We start from the raw sequence: 17845 nt of genomic DNA, 5'->3' as shown, positions 1-17845 counted from the left end.
ACTGAACCACATAAAGAGAAATTAGGGCAGGTGACCAAAAGCTTGGTCAAAGAGGTAGGTTTTAAGGAGAGTCTTAAAAGAGGAGAGAGGTAGAGAGGTTTAGGGAAAAAGACTTACATTTATATAGTGCCTTTCACGACCACCGAATGTCTCAAAGTGCTTTACAGTCAATGAAGTACTTTTTAGAAGTGGAGTCACTGTTGTAATGTGGGAAATGTAGGGAGGGAATTCCAGAGCTTAGGGCCCAGGCAACAGAAGACACGGCCGCCAATGGTTGAGCGATTAAAATCAGGGATGCTCAAGAGGGCAGAATTAGAGGAGCGCAGATATCTCGGTGGGGTTGTGGGGCTGAAGGAGATTACAGAGATATGGGAGAGGCAAGGCCATGGAGGGATTTGAAAACAAGGATGAGAATTTTGAAATCGAGGCGTTGCTTAACCGAGAGCCAATGAAGGTCAGCGAACACAGGGGGTGATGGGGGAACGGGACTTGGTGCGAGAGATGGGGGATCGGGAATCAGCAGAGAGGCAGAGCAGGAAAATTGAACTTATATGCCTAGAAATCCATCTCGGATGGTGGTGCAAAATGGGGGTTATCGGATTGGCCGCCCGTTATACGCAGTGTCTGATATTCGGTTCCATTGCAGTCAATGAATTGGAGAAGGGAAATCACTGCCAAGCGTGTCCACGATATCCAACCACGTGACATCTGCAGTCAATGCAACTGGATATCAGGTGCTGCGTATAACGGGCAGCCGATCCAATACCACCCGTTTTGCGCCAAAGACGAATTTCTAGGCCAGAATGTCTTAGCTGTCACAGAAATCACAGAAACCCCACAGTGCAGATAGAGGCCATTTCGGCCCATCGAGCCTGCACCGACACATATCCCACCCGATCCCCGTAACCCCTACACCAACACATATCCCACCCTATCCCCGTAACCCCACGTATTTAATCCCCCCTAACACTAAGGGTCAATTTATCATAGCCAATCAACCTAACCCACACATCTTTGGACTGTGGGAGGAAACCGGAGCGCCTGGAGAAAACCCACGCAAACACGGGGAGAATATGCAAACTCCACACAGACAGTCACCCGAGGCCGGATTCGAACCCGGGTCCCTGGCGCTGTGAGGCAACAGTGCTAACCACTATGCCACCATCAAAGTTAGTTGACAACCTTTGGGATAGCTATGATGGTAAATATTCGATGCCTAAATAGCAGTTCTCTATTCACATGCAGTTACGATCCAATAACACTTCTTTGTTCTAATAAACACTGTTCTTGAGAGAATTTCACTGTTATTTTACTGGGCAGCACCCACCAGGAACACACTGACTTTGCACATAGACACAATTTACATCCAAATTTACACCTGGAAAAAGAGAAGTTCAGGAAGATTGAGTTTGAAAATGTTCTTTCTTCATCCAATATATGAAATAAATAAATAAATACATGCTCCTTATTTTAATGTAACCTGAGTCATCACTCACAACTGTAATTCAAAATAATTTATTCACAGCATAGAACTTCAACAGGAGGATACAGTAACCCAGCAGGCAACAGTAAGGCCATGAGAACAGAACTTCAAATGCAGATGTCAAGCTAAAAATACTGTCAGGATGTCCTGCAGTCTCACATTTTCCATTCTCCTATTTGCTGTGACATTTTTTTGCTAATCTTTCTGCTAAATTCTTCCAGGCATAAGTACTCTCTCATTTTAATGTATGAAGAGGCGCAGACACAATGTATTAAGACCAGGATGTCAGTCTGTTGCTGAACATTGAGGCCCACAATAATTGTTAATAGTAATTTCTTCCACTGTCCCGTGATGGAAGGATCTGTTGAACGTTGCCTCCATAAATAACAGATCTGAGCTCTTCTGACCAGTACAGGCTGCATGAGAAATCGCTGCTCTCCAATAATCTTCGTAGTATTCTTCACAATACTTCCAACATTTTTCAAGTCGGTTGATCGATGTCGCTGGTTTATGATGAAGTTGTTTCTCCCTAAAAAGTCAAATCCTGGGATGTTTTGGCCAGTCCATCTTCACAAATGGAATAACCATAAAGTTCAGCAATGACTGGAATCCTCCTCCCCTCCCATCTTTAATAAACAAATTCTGCCTCTGGTTTAAATCTGCCATGAATTCCTACCGTCTTCAAAAATGAACAAAGATCCTCCCATTTTGATACAAGACTCAAATATCAATTCATGGTGAGTCTGCACCTTCTGTAATTTCAAGAAAGATTTTAAGAAAGAGGAGGAATGTGCACAAGAAAGCCAGGCGTTTAGGAACCGCGAGTTTATTTAAACAGCAATTCCTGATCATACCCTTTCCACAGTGATACAACCTGTTTGGCACATGTAACCTGGTTTACTAGATCAGTAAAATTCAACTTAATAAAGGCTGCAGAACTAAGCAACATTTCAATAAAATTACATACTAACAATTTCACCAGGTTTCAGAAGAAAGCTACCACACATCAACACAAACCATGCCGCACACTCTGTACACTAACCAAATTATACCTAGTCTGCTTTGACTTTCCAAGTTGCATTTTCAAACGGGTTAACCTTGACCTGATAAAGGCTGTTGAAGAGACACTGAATTAGGGACCTTTTTGGTACACACTGGTGGAACAAATAAGTCAGTCAACAGTAAACTCACAAAATGCGACAACCTTCTCCAAACGTCTCCATGGTCTTCTTCAAACCCCAGGTTCCACTGTTGCAATCACTTTCCTGATTAAAGTAACACCAGCCGGACACATTAATATTTATTTATGCTCTTTTGATTCAAATTAACAGGTAATTTCGTCCTGAGATAGCAGTACACAGACATAATATTAAAAGGCAGGTTCTCTTGTCAATGCATTTTTCTTTCAATTTCATTTATTTAATGAGAATGCTATGACTGATACTATGTATATCTTTTTGTTTTTTTTAATCTTTCAGACCAATTTGTAAAAAAACTATGAACTTAAGAAATAGCAAAATACTGCGGATGCTGGAAATCTGAAATAACAACAGAAAATGCTGGAAACACTCAGCAGGCCAGGCAGCATCCGTGGAGAGAGAAACATCTCGATCATGCCCAATGAAGTGATTGCATTTTCTAAGTTTCCTCTCAAGTTCAGAATTGCTTATTCTTTGTGACACAATCTTCCCAGAGAAAATGGAGAACATTCGGTCCTGATATCACATCAAGATCTTGCTAAGCCTTAAAACTTTAGATCTAACCACAGGCCCACAAATCCAACGTCTAATTCGACACCAAATGAAAGACAAAAATGTCCACAGTGAACAGTTTGCCAACATAATAAAAGGTTAGCGTAGTATTAAAGTTCCGCCACTAGTTATCACTGGCACGTCTAGTAAAAACATATTTACAAAAGATCGCAGTAGTTATCCAGATGCAGAACCTCATTACTGCACCAACCTTATCTCCATTTTACCCCCCTGAATACAATAGTCTATGTGAAAATTAGACCTGGGAATTTGAATGGGCTCCTCGTTTCAGAGCCCTTGATATAACTGTGCCTTTCTAATTCTTATTTTTGTTGATTTTTATTTTTATGGAATATTTAAATATAAAAACATCTTCCAATCGAAAGTCTGGGTGCGAATAAGATTACTATTTCACAGATCAAAACCAGCAATGATTCCCATTATTTTCTGTGGAACTTTTAACTTATTTTCATTTCCAATTTCCTCTGCAGTATCAAGTTGATGTAGATCGAATCAAACCACCTAATTCTGGTTTCAGGCAAATAAACTAACTACATTTATAAACAGTGAGCAACACTTGCAGCATAAAGCCCAATATTTAAATACTGAATGAATCTGTGTGACACTCTAGCAGTTACCCTCCCTTCGCAACAGCCACAATTCCAAGGTAACATTCAATGTAACATTTAACTGTCTAACTCAAACTAAAATGACAGAATAGCGGAAGAAAAGATCAAAGAAGATATGCTTAAAATAAAGTTTTCAAATAATTAATTATTTTGTTATCTGAAATAATTACTTCTCTGATGCTGCTAGGTAGAGATGCAAATAAAAAGGGCTAGCACTGGCTGGTAGGCATTGTATCTGGAAGGTTGTTGAAGTGCATTTTATATTCCTAGAACTTTTAAATATATACAACTGACCATAAACCACAGTTGTTAGATTATGGATTATATTACACTGTAGTTTTTATATAAATACATACACAGTAAGGTTTTTTTTTACTGCAGCTTTGTGCATTTCTCAAGCATTTGCAACTATTAACAGGGCCAACATTCAACGGATTAATAAACTTGCTTCATGTTATGTACAACTTTGCTGTTTTTGTTGTTAACATATTAGCCACTGAATCTACACACAGTGGACATTCGAGTTATCAAAAATGCAATTCTAGTCTCTTGCTGAATAACAGCATGTACAAACCTCAATCACATGGATTCTAACTGCACTGATGACAAGGTGCCAAAGGCTAAAATAGAAGATGATTACAGACACAAACACAGTGTACCACAGAAAAGGTACAGTACAGAGAGAATGTCCCGACAGAACAGAATTATAGAAAAGAAGGCTTGCCATGCATCAGACAAAAATCTGGATCCGTTCCCGAATGTTCTGACGACAAATAGGGCATGCTTTCAGGGCAACACTGCACTCTAGACAGGAACCGTGGCCACACTGGAACACCAGTTTAATCTGGTTGTCAATGCATATAGGGCATGTTATCCTTTCCTCCATCTGCCTGTATCGAGACTGGAGCTGTTCCAGCAGCTTTCTCTGGTCTGGAGGTTCAGCAGTAGCGCTGCTTTCCACTTCTGTGTTATCTGCCGCATGAAAACATTCCGTCAGTCTGTTGCCAATATGTGTACCAGCAGCCCGAGAGTGTTCGACGTTAAAATTTGCACAACTCAAATAAATTAAACATAGGGAACTTTGGATTGTCCAAATGACTTGGGAGACAGAACCAGTAATTCAGAATTTAATACAGGTAACAGTGTAAGTTGCGTATTCCTAAAGCTTAGTCACAGTACAGTAGTTTTATCCTATGCGTGTCAGGCCATCTGAATGGGTCTGTACACTTACAAGTATCTGCAGTCTATAAATACTGATAACCAGATCGAATAATTGACTGGTATCAGAAGTGACTATTTAGGCCTGAACACACTGGATTTAAGTTATATTTAATTTTTTTTTTGAATTAGCCATAACAAATAAATTGTATATTCTTTAAATAGCTCCTAAATGTAAACAAACTCTGATTTACAACAGTCTCTGTAGAATCAGAAAAGTACTGCAATGTAAAAAAAGGCATTTTAATACTTTTAAACATTTCTAAACATCAGTATAATTAGGGCAAAAGAAAACACAATTCACCTTATAATATATAAATATAAGTTGTGGTTATAATGGAACTGCAGTATTCTAAACCTCTCATTATAATTATTTGTTCCAGGCTCTAATAATAGGTTGTGATCTTCTTGAGTCACTTGGGATAATACCAGATCTCACAGTGTCAGCTTGGCTCAGCTGATAGCACGCTTGCCTCTGAATCAGAAGGTTATGGGTTCAAATCCCACTCGCTCAGCTTGAGCATATGAAACTAGACTGACACTCCAGTGCAGAACTGAGGGGGTGCTACTTTGTTAGAAGTGCCACCTGCCTTTTCTGCAGTACAGAGGTATGTGAAAGACATCATGGCACTATTCAAAGAAGAGCAGGGAATTCTCCCAGTGTCCTGACTAACATTCTTTCTTCCAACCAATACCACTAAAAGCAGATTAACTGGTCATTCATCACACTGCTGTCTAGGTAACTTCAAAGCAATTCAATGGCCTGGGTTTTGCATTCAGAAAAACGGTGAGGCTATCAGTGCTAGAGAGTAAATCGGACAGCAACTTCCGGCGTCCGCACATGCGCAGTTAAATGCGGAAATCAGGAAGTTCCGATTTGCCCTGCTCCTCCACAAGCTTCACTCTAACAGTACCTCGCTGATAGACTCGGCATTCAAACACACTAAAGGCGTGATATTGAGGTACTTACCCACTAGATACCCACTAAACACGCCAGAAAAAGTTAGGGCTTGTCCATTCAATTGTAAGTGAATTTTTAACGGCGTGGTAAGTCTTAATTACTACCAAGCAACCTCTCTGGCACTGAAAATTTACTTTTACAAGTGTAGAGTTTCATTCCTTTAGATTTTAATTATTGTTGGAGATTTAAAAAAATTAAAATAAAACTTTTTCTTTCTATCTCTTTTATCTCTCTCCCCATCTTTCTTTTGCTTTCTGTACATGATTTTACATTGATTTAGATATTCTAACTTAGACTTCCTGGTTCAGACTCTGCGTGCCTCAGTAAGGATTCTTCAACCTAATTGGTTGAGGAGACACACTGTTGCTTGTCCTGTTCACACCGGCCCCAGGTCCCCTATAGACAGCGCTGTGCCGTATTGGACTCCCGATGACCGAAAGTTGCCATGCAAAGGCTGTGGGCAGCTGTAAGCGTAATGAGCAGCGAGTGCTGTTCATTCGCCGCTGTGCAAAATCCGGGCCATTATATTTTGGGTGCTACGGGACATCATGAGATATAGTGCTGTATAAATGCAAGTCCTTTAAGCACCACAGGATGTTTGCGTCCTGGAGTTGTTGTCAGACTCTTTCTCCGCCTCTATCTTACTCTTATACTTACTCTCATGGGAACCTTACATTTTCCCCTCCTCTCTCATCCTATTGGTTCCTCAGTTACCTTGTGTCCTCTTCTACTCTTTTCAATTAGGTGATGTCGTGCACTATTGACCTCGTCCCTTCACTAGGTTTCCACATCTAAAAATGCTCTGGCTGGAAGCTCCACAAAAAGAGTTGGATTCTTGCAATAACATCCAATTTGGAAAATATATTGAAATTACAGGTAAGCATTATCATTTCAACCTGATAAAGCCCCTAAAACAAACAGTGTCTTCAAGCAAAATATAACTAAGATAAAAGGACCCATCCCCTTCTCTGCCATAAATGAGTAGGATGATTCAAGAGCCACCGCACTTGGTAAGAAAAAAATAGATTCCCACTCATCGATTCAGTTCATCACTTGCTCTGACATCGAGCACGCCGTGTTTTTTCCCCACTTGCTATAATTTCTACAATTGTCTTGCTACGATGTCCTCGTCATTTCTGAAGAAACCGGAGAATGAGTCACTAATACCTATGCAGTGTTCTGGTTTAACAGATCTAACAAAAGAAAATAATAAGTCCTCCCCACCACACGGTATTAATGAACTGGTTTCCTCAAACTCCTACGATAGCAAAATACTGCAGATGCTGGAAATCCGAAATAACAACAGAAAATGCTGGAAAAACTCAGCAGGCCAGGCAACATCCGTGGAGAGAAAATAGAGTTGACGTTTCGGGTATTTTGAAAAAGGGTTATACCCGAAACGTCAACTCTATTTTCTCTCCACGGATGTTGCCTGGCCTGCTGAGTTTTTCCAGCATTTTCTGTTGTTATTTCCTCACACTCCTTCCTAGTCTTGCCACTACACGAAATAATGATACGATAGACACACTGTAAAGGTGACTGTTGCTAATTCATAGTATTGAACTGTTCAAGGAACAAGGTTGCCTGACATGACTGCTAAGTGTTTGTTTTAACTTTAAAAAAAAACCTGCAGCTTGCGCCACACAAACACCGCAGAGAAAGTTCTTAAAGGTGTTTATTCTGCTTGTGAAGGAATCCTGTGTGATTCACTTACAGCTCTGTGGGTCATTAGTGATTCAGCCTCCTTTGCTTTTGGATGTATTCATTAACACCTCAACACCTCTAGGTTGTCATTTTAATCACTGTAATTAACGGTTTTAAGGACCTGAGAAATCTTTTAAATCCTTAGGCCCTATTCAAGCAGAGCTCTGTCAATAATAATGTTTGCCTGATACTAGTTTGAACAACTTAGTCACTGCATAAATACTGCAGTAATAAGTAAGATGTACACAATCAAAAATACTTTGGTGACTGCCGCAAATCACTTTTTTTTAAAAAAAAGGACTTTTTTGTGGTGTCTTAAGAGCTGTGATTATGCAGCACTGCACTCGCATACCTGGAAGTTTGCCATTTTAAATCTCCACCGTGACCAATATTCAAGCATGTCTGTTTTCATTAGGGGTTAGAGATGGAGATGAAGTACCGCACAGCAGTGGAGCGTGCCACTTTGGGTGGGAGGGTGGAAAACCAGTCACATTCCACAGAAACCCACATCCTGTCAGCCATTACCAACGGAGAAGTCCATGGCCAAATCCATCCATCCTGTGAAACATATGCCACGATTCCATCCATTTTTACATGAAAACTGCAAATTGTTGAGCTAGTGGCTATATTCAGAGCAACTTAGTCTTCCTCACCATTGGAATAGAACTGACCAAGTTCATTTCAATTGCGTCATTCAACATCCAAAGACACCTTATTCTCTCTCTAGGCTGCATCTAAACCAAATATGCAAGAGTTGTGCTGCAAATAGTGTTTCAATAAGGAATGCAATTAATACATTACCATGTCTTATTTTCTTTGTTATAGACACTTGGCATTTGATGCATTTCTTCATTCTTACAGAACACTCTGTGAATGAAATAAGAGACCAGTCAGACATCAACACATCTTCCATTTCATTTTAATTTCTTGTAACACACTGTGAGGGTATTGTCAGCACCAATGGGAAAAAAATAAAAGGCATTATAAGCTGTTTCTCGCATTATTTGCATCAGGGATCACTGATTACCTAAATCTAAAAACGATTTGTGTGAACAATCATTTCTATTCATTTTGTCAGTTTCCCAGTACTGGGCAAAAAAACAAAAACCGATTAGGCAAGGAGCAAATTGCTCCCAATTTATCTTCTGCCTTTCCAAAGAAACATTGTCAGTCAGCTTTTTTTGTTCTCTTTATAAGTCACATTTAAACCTCAGAGCAAGCACTTTTACCGACTGATTGACAGCTGGTTCGGAGATTTACAGGTACAGGTGTGTGTTTCTGCTTTGCCTTTTTTCCCACTTCTCAGCATTCGAACTCAAATGCCTATTTTGAGACACAGCTTTCGGTCTCAGAGTGGCCTGGTTGCTTAACAAAAGGGACAAGTCAGAAATACAAGAGTTATATCGGGTCTTAATTTAAAAAAAAATCCCTTACATTAGTGCTCTTTTTAAAATTCATCTTTTATGAAGAAATATACATCATCCTTTGCTGATGTAAAATTTTTTTTTTATCTATAAGCAGGGAATACTGATGAGACTATCTGGGTTACTGGCTTGGTGAAATTACTTTAGGGACCGTGCAAAGGCGCTAATCAACATATACATTGATAAGACTCTGGGCTAATGATTCTGGGTATATCTCCTTAGCAGAGTGGTCAATAACCAGGGGGCAGAGATTTAAAGTAATTGGGAGAAGGATTAGAGGGGAGTTGAGGAGAACTTTTTCACCCAGAGGGTGGTGGGGGTCTGGAACTCACTGCCTGAAAGGGTGGTCGAGGCAGAAACCCTCATCACATTTAAAAAGTACTTGGATATGCACCTGAAGTGCCGTAACCTACAGGGCTACGGACCAAGAGCTGGAAAGTGGGATTCGGCTGGAGAGCTCTTTTTCAGCCGACACAGACCCGATGGGCCGAATGGCCTCCTTCTGTGCCGTAAATTTCTATGATATCTTCCACCAGTCACAAACCTTAACCAAAAAAAAATGTTCTATACTCATGTTTACTTTTCAACTAAACTTAGTAAACAATGGAAAATATAGCCCTGTATCTCTATTGAGGTTAATTCAAGCCCTCACACAGGTTCAATCTGCTTCCCTGTTATCAGCACTCGTAACTTAAAGCAAAATTATTTTTAAAAAATGTGCAATGACAAAACTAAATGGATGTTACAGACTTACTCTTCCAGTTCTCTGATTGAAACATGTCATCCTGTGTTGGGGAGAGTACCTCTTTAAACTGAAAGTTAAGGGAGAACAGGAACTCCCTCCACCCAGGTGGAAACCAGGTACAATGGGAGTTAAAGTCCAAGCACACTTGCCTCGCTCTTCCCACCCTGTGGCAATATTAACGCTGCTTTTCTCTTGAACATTTGGAGTGCCTCCCTGTCTCAGGTGGCAACCTCATGAATAAATGCAAATTGGAATGATTTCATTAGGATCCCAAACCCAATTGAAACTACCTACGGAGCGAACGTCTGTTGCCCAGCGTGCACAGGCAAGTTTAAAACCTAGCTTTGTGGGACCAGGAGGAGCAGGAGGCATAAACAAAGTTTGGGCTGCTGCTGCCCCAGGCTCCCCCCATACCCTGGCCCAGGAAACCCTCTTGAATCCTCCCCACCGTTACCTGACTGGCAGCCTGCTGGGCCACATGATCTTCGCGCGCCTGAAGGCGGCGAGCTGTTTTTGGATGGCTGTTATGGGCAGTGAGGCGACCACCCGTTAAAACAGATTGGGCCTCTCACGACAGCTCGCACATCCCGTCAGCTTTCCGCCCGGGAATTAAAATTCCCCCGTTAAAGTTATTAAGCGTTAAACTGAAAAAAATAATTGTTAAAATCCTCTGCTTGTCTTGAAGATACGGTTAGGTGCTTAACAGGAGGTTGGCAAGCAGAGCACACCAAAGCAGTTTGCTGGTTTGAGGAGGGTAGCAAATCGGCTGACTCTTACGCCGGAGCTTTAAGGGAAGAGAACCGCTGGTTAGGCTGCTCAACACTGGTACAAATGGGCAGAGTGTTGGCAGCGACTCTCCCCCTATTTGCAATTGGACCCCAATCTGCATTTTACAAGTGGCCTCCCACCGGAAACAAGACGGCGCTCCTCCAGCTGCCCTTTTCAAGATGGCAGCGGCTGTAGCACCAGCATAAACGAGGCAGTGAGTGACCAGATGCTATTTCCAGGCTGCTACCATCCCATTTACGCCAGGCAGAGCCGGTCAAAATCAGCCCCATTGACTGGGCTTCTTTGTTCTGAATGGTGGGAAACAATGACCAAAATATGCCGACAAGAGTGGCTGCTAGAGAGCACTGAAGTATAGAATCATAGAATGGTTACAGCACGGAAGGTGGCCATTCGGCCCGTCGAACCCGTGCCGGCTCTCTGCAAGAACACTTCAGCAAGTCCCACTCCCCCGCCCTTTCCCCGTAGCCCTGCAAATGTTTTTCTTTCAGGTACTTATCCAATTCCTTTTGAAAGCCATGACTGAGTCTGCCTCCACCACCCTTTCAGGCAGTGCATTCCAGATCCTAACCACTCGCTGCGTAAAGCAGTTTTTCTTATGTCGCCTTTGGTTCTTCTGCCAATCACCTTAAGTCTGTGTCCTCTGGTTCTCGACCCTTCTGCCAATGGGAGCAGTTTCTCTCTATCTACTCTGTCCAGACCCCTCATGATTTTGAACACCTCTATCAAATCTCCTCTCAACCTTCTCTGCTCCAAGGAGAACAACCTATCCACATAACTGAAGTCCCTCATCCCTGGAATCATTCTTGTAAATCTTTTCTGCACCCTCTCCAAGGCCTTGACATCCTTCCTAAAGTGCGGTGCCCAGAATTGGACACAATACTCCAGTTGAGGCCGAACCAGTGTTTTATAAAGGTTCATCATAATTTTCACATTTTGTACTCTATACCTCTATTCATGAAACCCAGGATCCCATAAGCTTTTTTAACTGCTTTCTCAACCTGCCCTGCCACCTTCAACGATTTGTGCACATATACCCCCAGGTCTCTCTGTTCGTGCACCCACTTTAAGATTGTACACTTTAGTTTATATTTCCTCTCCTCATTCTTTCTACCAAAATATATCACTTCACACATTTCTGCATTAAATTTCATCTGCCGCGTGTCCGCCTACTCCACCAGCCTGTCTATGTCCTCTTGACTGTTCACTAAACTTCCAAGTTTAATGTTATCTACAAATTTTGAAATTGTGCCCTGTACACCCCCGTCCAAGTCATTAATATATACCAAGAAAAGCTGTGGTCCTAGAACTGACCCCTGGGGAACACCACTGTATACCTTCCTCCAGTCCGAAAAACAACCGTTCACCACTACTCTCTGTTTCCTGTCACTTAGCCAATTCCGTATCCATGCTGCCACTGTCCCTTTTATCCCATGGGCTTCAACTTTGCTGGCAAGCCTATTATGTGGCACTTTGTCGAACGCCTTTTGGAAATCCATGTACACCACGTCAACCGCATTGCCCTCATCAACCCTCTCTGTTACCTCATCAAAAAGCTCGATCAAGTCGGTTAAACACGATTTGCCTTTAACAAATCCGTGCTGGCTTTCCTTAATTAATCCGCACTTGTCCAAGTGACTCTTAATTTTGTCCCTGATTATTGTTTCTAAAAGCTTCCCCACTACTGAGGTTAAACTGTCCGGCCTGTAGTTGCTGGGTTTATCTTTACACCCTTTTTTGAACAATGGTGTAACATTTGCAATTCTCCAGTCCTCTGGCACCACCCCCGTGCTCTGTATTATTGCAGCGGCATTGTGATGGCTGCTCCTTGTTGGCAGCTGATAACAAATCCCATTCTTACAAATTGTGTATTTGACAGCTGCACCTTTCCACAACTTCAGTACCATTTCATTGCTATTGGAGACAAATACACTTTCCCCTTCATTTTTAGCAAAAGGAGCTAAGTCGGGCCCGTGATGGTTAAAATTAGTTCTAAGCACTGGCCCCACTCTCTGACTGCCAAATGATCAGTTCCATAGTAAATAAAGACTCGACTTGTGACAAGGATGTTGTTAGTGAGCAACAATACGTCTGAACAGACTCCGTTATTTGTGGTTCACAGTTGGAGATTGCATACTGTACCTTCACATACTACAGTGTGCTGACAGGGTGAAAATTGGACCAGTAGGGAGAGCTCAGAACACACCAGGCACTCAGCAGGACCCACTGATACTGGCAGTAAAAGATTTGTCATAGTATTTGGAGTTGTGTGGACTCGGCGCAGAACTGTTGTCCCCGTTGGCTGCAGCTGTGATCCCCTGGAATAAACAGCGACAGAAAGATTAAGGAGCTTTCTTAGAGAATTTAAAACAAAATCGTTCACTCCTGCCAATTCGCCCTTATGTTCACCATATGGCTGCTTGCTCTGCACAACCACATCAGGGTGGGTCTCGCCATCCAGTCAACAACTTCTTCAGGACGATCATGAAAGTTATACCAAGATCAGCCATAAGACAAGGCCAAGTGTGCCCAGCACTTTGGAGCACTCTACCTGGTGGCGTGGCTGGGAATTGGCCGATTTGAATGTTCAGCTACTGTGGAATTCAACCTCTGACCACTGCGGAGTGAGAGAGTTGCACCCGGAAGGAACAATGCTTTACCAATGACAATAGACATGTTTATGAAACGCTCATTACAAAAACTTTACATGTGCGCACACTTCTTGTCCAGCACATTTCAGACATCATACACCAATGAAAATTTCTGTATTACATTTATTAAAAAAAAGTAGAAATAAATAAATAGAGCGTTTGGAATCCACAGGAGAAACTCCATAAATAAATGTACTGGAGCTACAATAACTCCCTTTTAATTGATTTTTTTGCAAACAAAAGCCAAGATGCTGAACTTCAGCTTGAATGGCCAGTGTTTATTTATTAGATTTTGTAGCTTTCCTTTCACAGAAGAATAATGCAGCGTATTACGCGGTATAATAGTCCTACCCTTACAAAACACCGCAACCTCTGATTTACTGTGAACAGCACCATGGGAGATTTGCTTGCAATAATATTACTAAAAACAATGGTTTAGGTTTTCCGATTTTAAAATTCTCATCCTTGTTTTCAAATCAGTCCTTGGCCTCGCCCCCACCCCCTCTCTCTGTAATATCCTCCCCCCCCCCCGCCCCACCACGAGATCTCTGCACTCCTCCAATTCAGGCCTCTTGAGCGTCCCCGATTTTCATCGCTCCACCATTGTCGGCCGTGCCGAGGCCCTAAATTCTGGAATTCCCTCCCTAAACCTCGCCGCCTCTCTACCTCTCTTTCCTCCTTCAAGACACTCCTTAAAACCTACCTCATTGACCAAGTCTGCCCTAATTTCTCCTTATGTGGCTGGGTGTCAAATCTTGTTTTATAACACTCCTGTGAAGCACCTTGGGACATTTTACTATATTAGAGACTCTATATAAATGCAAGCTGCTGCTGTTGTTGTTGTAACACCAAGGGGAAAAATCCATTAATATAACCGGGCTACCGTCAGCGTTACAATCGGAAAACATAGACCAGTTTGCTCGGTGTGCATTTCCCGCCCAACACACTTCAAGTGTTACACTTTGTAGAAAAGCATAAAGCAACAAAATAACTCTTCAGGAACACAAAATAACAAGGCAGGATGTCTGCAGTCTCAAAGACATCTGTATGAACTCACCCAGTGTTTACTTAACAGCAATTAGACTCTGTAGCCTCAAAGGAACACATGTTCTAGGAGAATAATAAGACTTTATGTGGTATAATGTTTCTGTCTTATAAAACAATGCATCCTCTGACTTATGACCACCACGATGACAGATTTACACACACACACTATTATTGTGTCAGTAATATTTACTGCAAGTTGTGTACAGGCTGACCCTGGAGTTGAAACATATCCTCAATCAATTCTATATTAGAGTCTGAGAACAGCAGAACTTCCTGATTCCGCTCAACTATCTAGTCTGCACTGGGAGACGGGAGGGCTCTGTGGGAGGACAATTCTAACAATGTAGTTTAAAATACTAATCACAGATTTAATTAAATTTCCAGTGTAGTCTAACCCCAAACCACTGACACAGTGTAGCCTCGGGTGTTGGAGGGTAAAATTAATACATTTTGTTTAACCAGGTATAGGAACTAATTGTGAGGCTGATACCTCTGAATCATCATATTAGTAAACACATTTTAAAATAACGTTTAAAAGAGGGCATAGAAAAAAAAAGAAAACTGAAGTTTTAAATTAAAATATCATTAACAAATTAATACTTTTTCAGATTGTCATAAAAATGTATTCCCAAGAATAAAACCCTTACATTATTAATCAGCTTGACATTGATATTTTGCTTTTCCCCCCCAATAATGTTCTCTGTTAATAGTGCTGACTTATGCTTGGGTACAGTTCCCCAGCTGTTGGGCATCATCTGTGCCTTGCCCAAGTGGCCATTCTTCATGCGTCAGCCTGAACCGTGAATGTTGGCAGCCTATTTGACTGTAGAGGCATCACAGCTGAGTCCAATCCTGTCTACACACAGATGCAATTGTAAATTGAAACCTTGACAGTTCCCCCAACATCACCCCGCCCCTGCAGCACAGACATGCAGAAGGCAATTGCCCCCGTTACCACCTCAGCCCAGAACAGTAGCCCAGCATGAGTCAGTGCCGTCAGGAGGGGAGGGGATAACACTGTGGGGTGAGGGAGAAGCACAAATATACAACAATGCTAGTTCAATTGTGGTTTAAAACACAGTGCCATTAAAGTCCAGTCGTATGTTAACAGCCAGCTCAAACTGCCAGCCTGAGGCTGGAGCAAAGGACTGCTCACCCTCCCTTTCTTCAATACCTTAGTCTCTCTCGTGGCGTATGATGAGTTTAATGCAATGTGTGTTCTTAATGTCCGTGTTAAGGGCAGAGTGTAATCAAAACCAAAATAATTATCTCGGAGTAAATAACATGGTAATTAGATATTGCTATTTTACCTGAATTTCTCTGCAAAACTTTTAACCATCTGTATTATCCTGCCATCTGTGACCAGATCGAGTGGTGTTTTGCCCTTGTAGTTAGTGTAGTTAATATCTGCCCCATCCTGGGCCAGGAAGCAGGCAATGGCAGCACCCACATTCAGGTCTGCAGATCCCAATAACCCAGACGTCTGCAACTAAGGAGCAAAGAAACCAAGTAAAAGATGAGGTTTTAAACAAAATATAATGGGGCAGATTTTGCTGTCAAAATAACAGTGAGGTTAATGGCGCTCACCGTTATTTATGTGTAAATGGCACATCAACAAGGCGAGGAGCAGATGTGCAGTTAGATGCCAATATCCAGAAGTTGCTGTCTGAGTTAGCTTCACGAAATCGGCATTTCGCTGTCTGCCTCACCATTGAAACGCATTCAATGTTGTGAATTTGCTGTATTTGCGTGGTAGCAAAAGTACTCTTTTAACGACGTGATAATTGTTACTTACTGCCAATCAACCTCTCTGGCACTGAAAATTAACTATTACTAGAGTAGCATCTCTCCTTCAGATATTAATTGTTGTGGAGATTTTTTAAATATCAAATTTAAAATGTTCAAATTTTTTTACTTTTCCTTTCTGTCTCTTTTTTTCTCTCTCTCTCTTTTAATCCAATCGTTCTTCCCCTTTCTTTCTGTACCTGGTTTGACATTGAATTCACCTCCTTTAATTCATGCTCCTCAGTCCTTCCACTGTTCATTTCCCAATCCTTCAATCTGATTGGTTCAGGAGACACCCTGTTGCTTTCCCTGTTCACTCAGGCTCTAGATGCCCTGTTTCCCTCGCTGCGCCGTTATCAGCTCGCACTTTCAGCAACTTGGTGGGCGACATGTGAGCTGAAGGGTGCAGGGGCAAGTCTAACTGACGGCAGACGCCATTCGATGCCCTGCGACAGCAAAATCTGGCCCAACAGGGGCAAGTGGTAGTGCATCTAAATTGCAGAATATTACAAAATATCTAATGTTAATATTTATAAAAAATGTGCCATTTAAGTCTGTGGCTGGAAACGGCTGGCCCTTTAATTTTGCGTTATTTTACATCTTATTTCACTATGTTCACAGTTAATAATAGCAAAGTAGGAGGCAGTGGAACAGCCCATTCAGAAGCTCTACATTTTCCTATGAAGCAAAATGTTTAATTAAAAAAAAAAATTAAACTTGTGTCGCAATACTGAAAAGCGAGGGTATCAGCTGTATGGTTCGGGTCGGTTATTTCAGAAACAATTATACATTTTATTTTTTATAGCAAGCCAAACAGAAAATGCTTTCTGTGTTTAACATACTCGAACAGATTTCAAATATTTTGTGTTGCTACATACTGGAATATGCGCAAGAATATTTTGCAATACAGGTATAAACATTTTATAGACACTGATGTCAAGTTTTTCCTATTGTGACTTTTGAAACCTACATTTGTATACAGAGAGCTTGCTTCGCCTTCCCTCGATGCCATGGTGGTAGCCAGCTGCTGGCGACAGAATGCCACGTGCATAGCAGTGTCGCCATCTTCATCCTCTGCATTCACATCACAGCCTTCAGTGACCAAAAGCTGGACCATGTCAGTGTGACCCTGGGTAACTGAAAGCTGCAAAGGAGTTTGGTTCCGATTATTTCGAACATTAATCTCACACCGACCCTGTGGAGAGGAAAAGATGATATAGGCTTTTCAGTCACGCAGTCTTTGTCGATATATAAATTTTGCAGTAATGTCTCTTTTGCTGATTTCCTATGTTGTAACTAAGAACTAGCCTGAACCTGATTGTGCACAAACTCCAAACTCTTGTTCTGTCCCAAGAGGATTTTTAAGCCCCACTTTCCAGCTTCCCATTTAACATACCGACAGGTAAAGATGGTGAAGATGTAAGCAGAGTGACGTAAGAAAACTACTAGGCACTTGGTCAGAGTATTAAACAAGGCTTTAATCGACTGTTTCACAACATGGAAGTCTAGTTATCCTTCACTAGTTCCTGTTTACAGAATGTCCCTGAGCAAGCTGGGCCCGGGCCCGAGTATTTATACTCTCCCTGGACAGCGCCACCAACAGGCCGCCCAGTATATTTCATAAGTCCTTTCTACATGAATGGCACGATTTGTGTCACAGA

General features: G+C 41.7%; 1 protein-coding gene across 5 annotated transcripts in view; it reads right to left on the bottom strand.

Moving 5' to 3' along the window:
* Window positions 1-1499: 1499 nt before the first annotated feature.
* Window positions 1500-17845, bottom strand: part of mib2 (MIB E3 ubiquitin protein ligase 2) — a 281262-nt gene continuing 264916 nt past the window's right edge. For all 5 annotated transcript variants that reach the window (XM_085967467.1, XM_085967469.1, XM_085967468.1 and 2 more), the window contains 5 exons: window positions 17155-17379; window positions 15710-15888; window positions 12844-13019; window positions 8548-8613; window positions 1500-4835 (listed from right to left, as the gene is read on the bottom strand). In XM_085967467.1, coding sequence (XP_085823593.1) covers window positions 4594-4835; window positions 8548-8613; window positions 12844-13019; window positions 15710-15888; window positions 17155-17379 — 888 coding nt within the window. In that variant the 3' untranslated portion in view covers window positions 1500-4593. The remainder of the gene's footprint in view (window positions 4836-8547; window positions 8614-12843; window positions 13020-15709; window positions 15889-17154; window positions 17380-17845) is intronic.

The sequence above is a fragment of the Somniosus microcephalus genome, chromosome 25, assembly GCF_052327205.1.
Source record: "Somniosus microcephalus isolate GS21.2 chromosome 25, FLI_Smic_1.0, whole genome shotgun sequence".
Taxonomy (NCBI): Eukaryota; Metazoa; Chordata; class Chondrichthyes; order Squaliformes; family Somniosidae; genus Somniosus; species Somniosus microcephalus.
The sequence above is the reverse complement of the archived record's forward strand: the minus strand, read 5'-3'. Positions and strand labels throughout refer to the sequence as shown.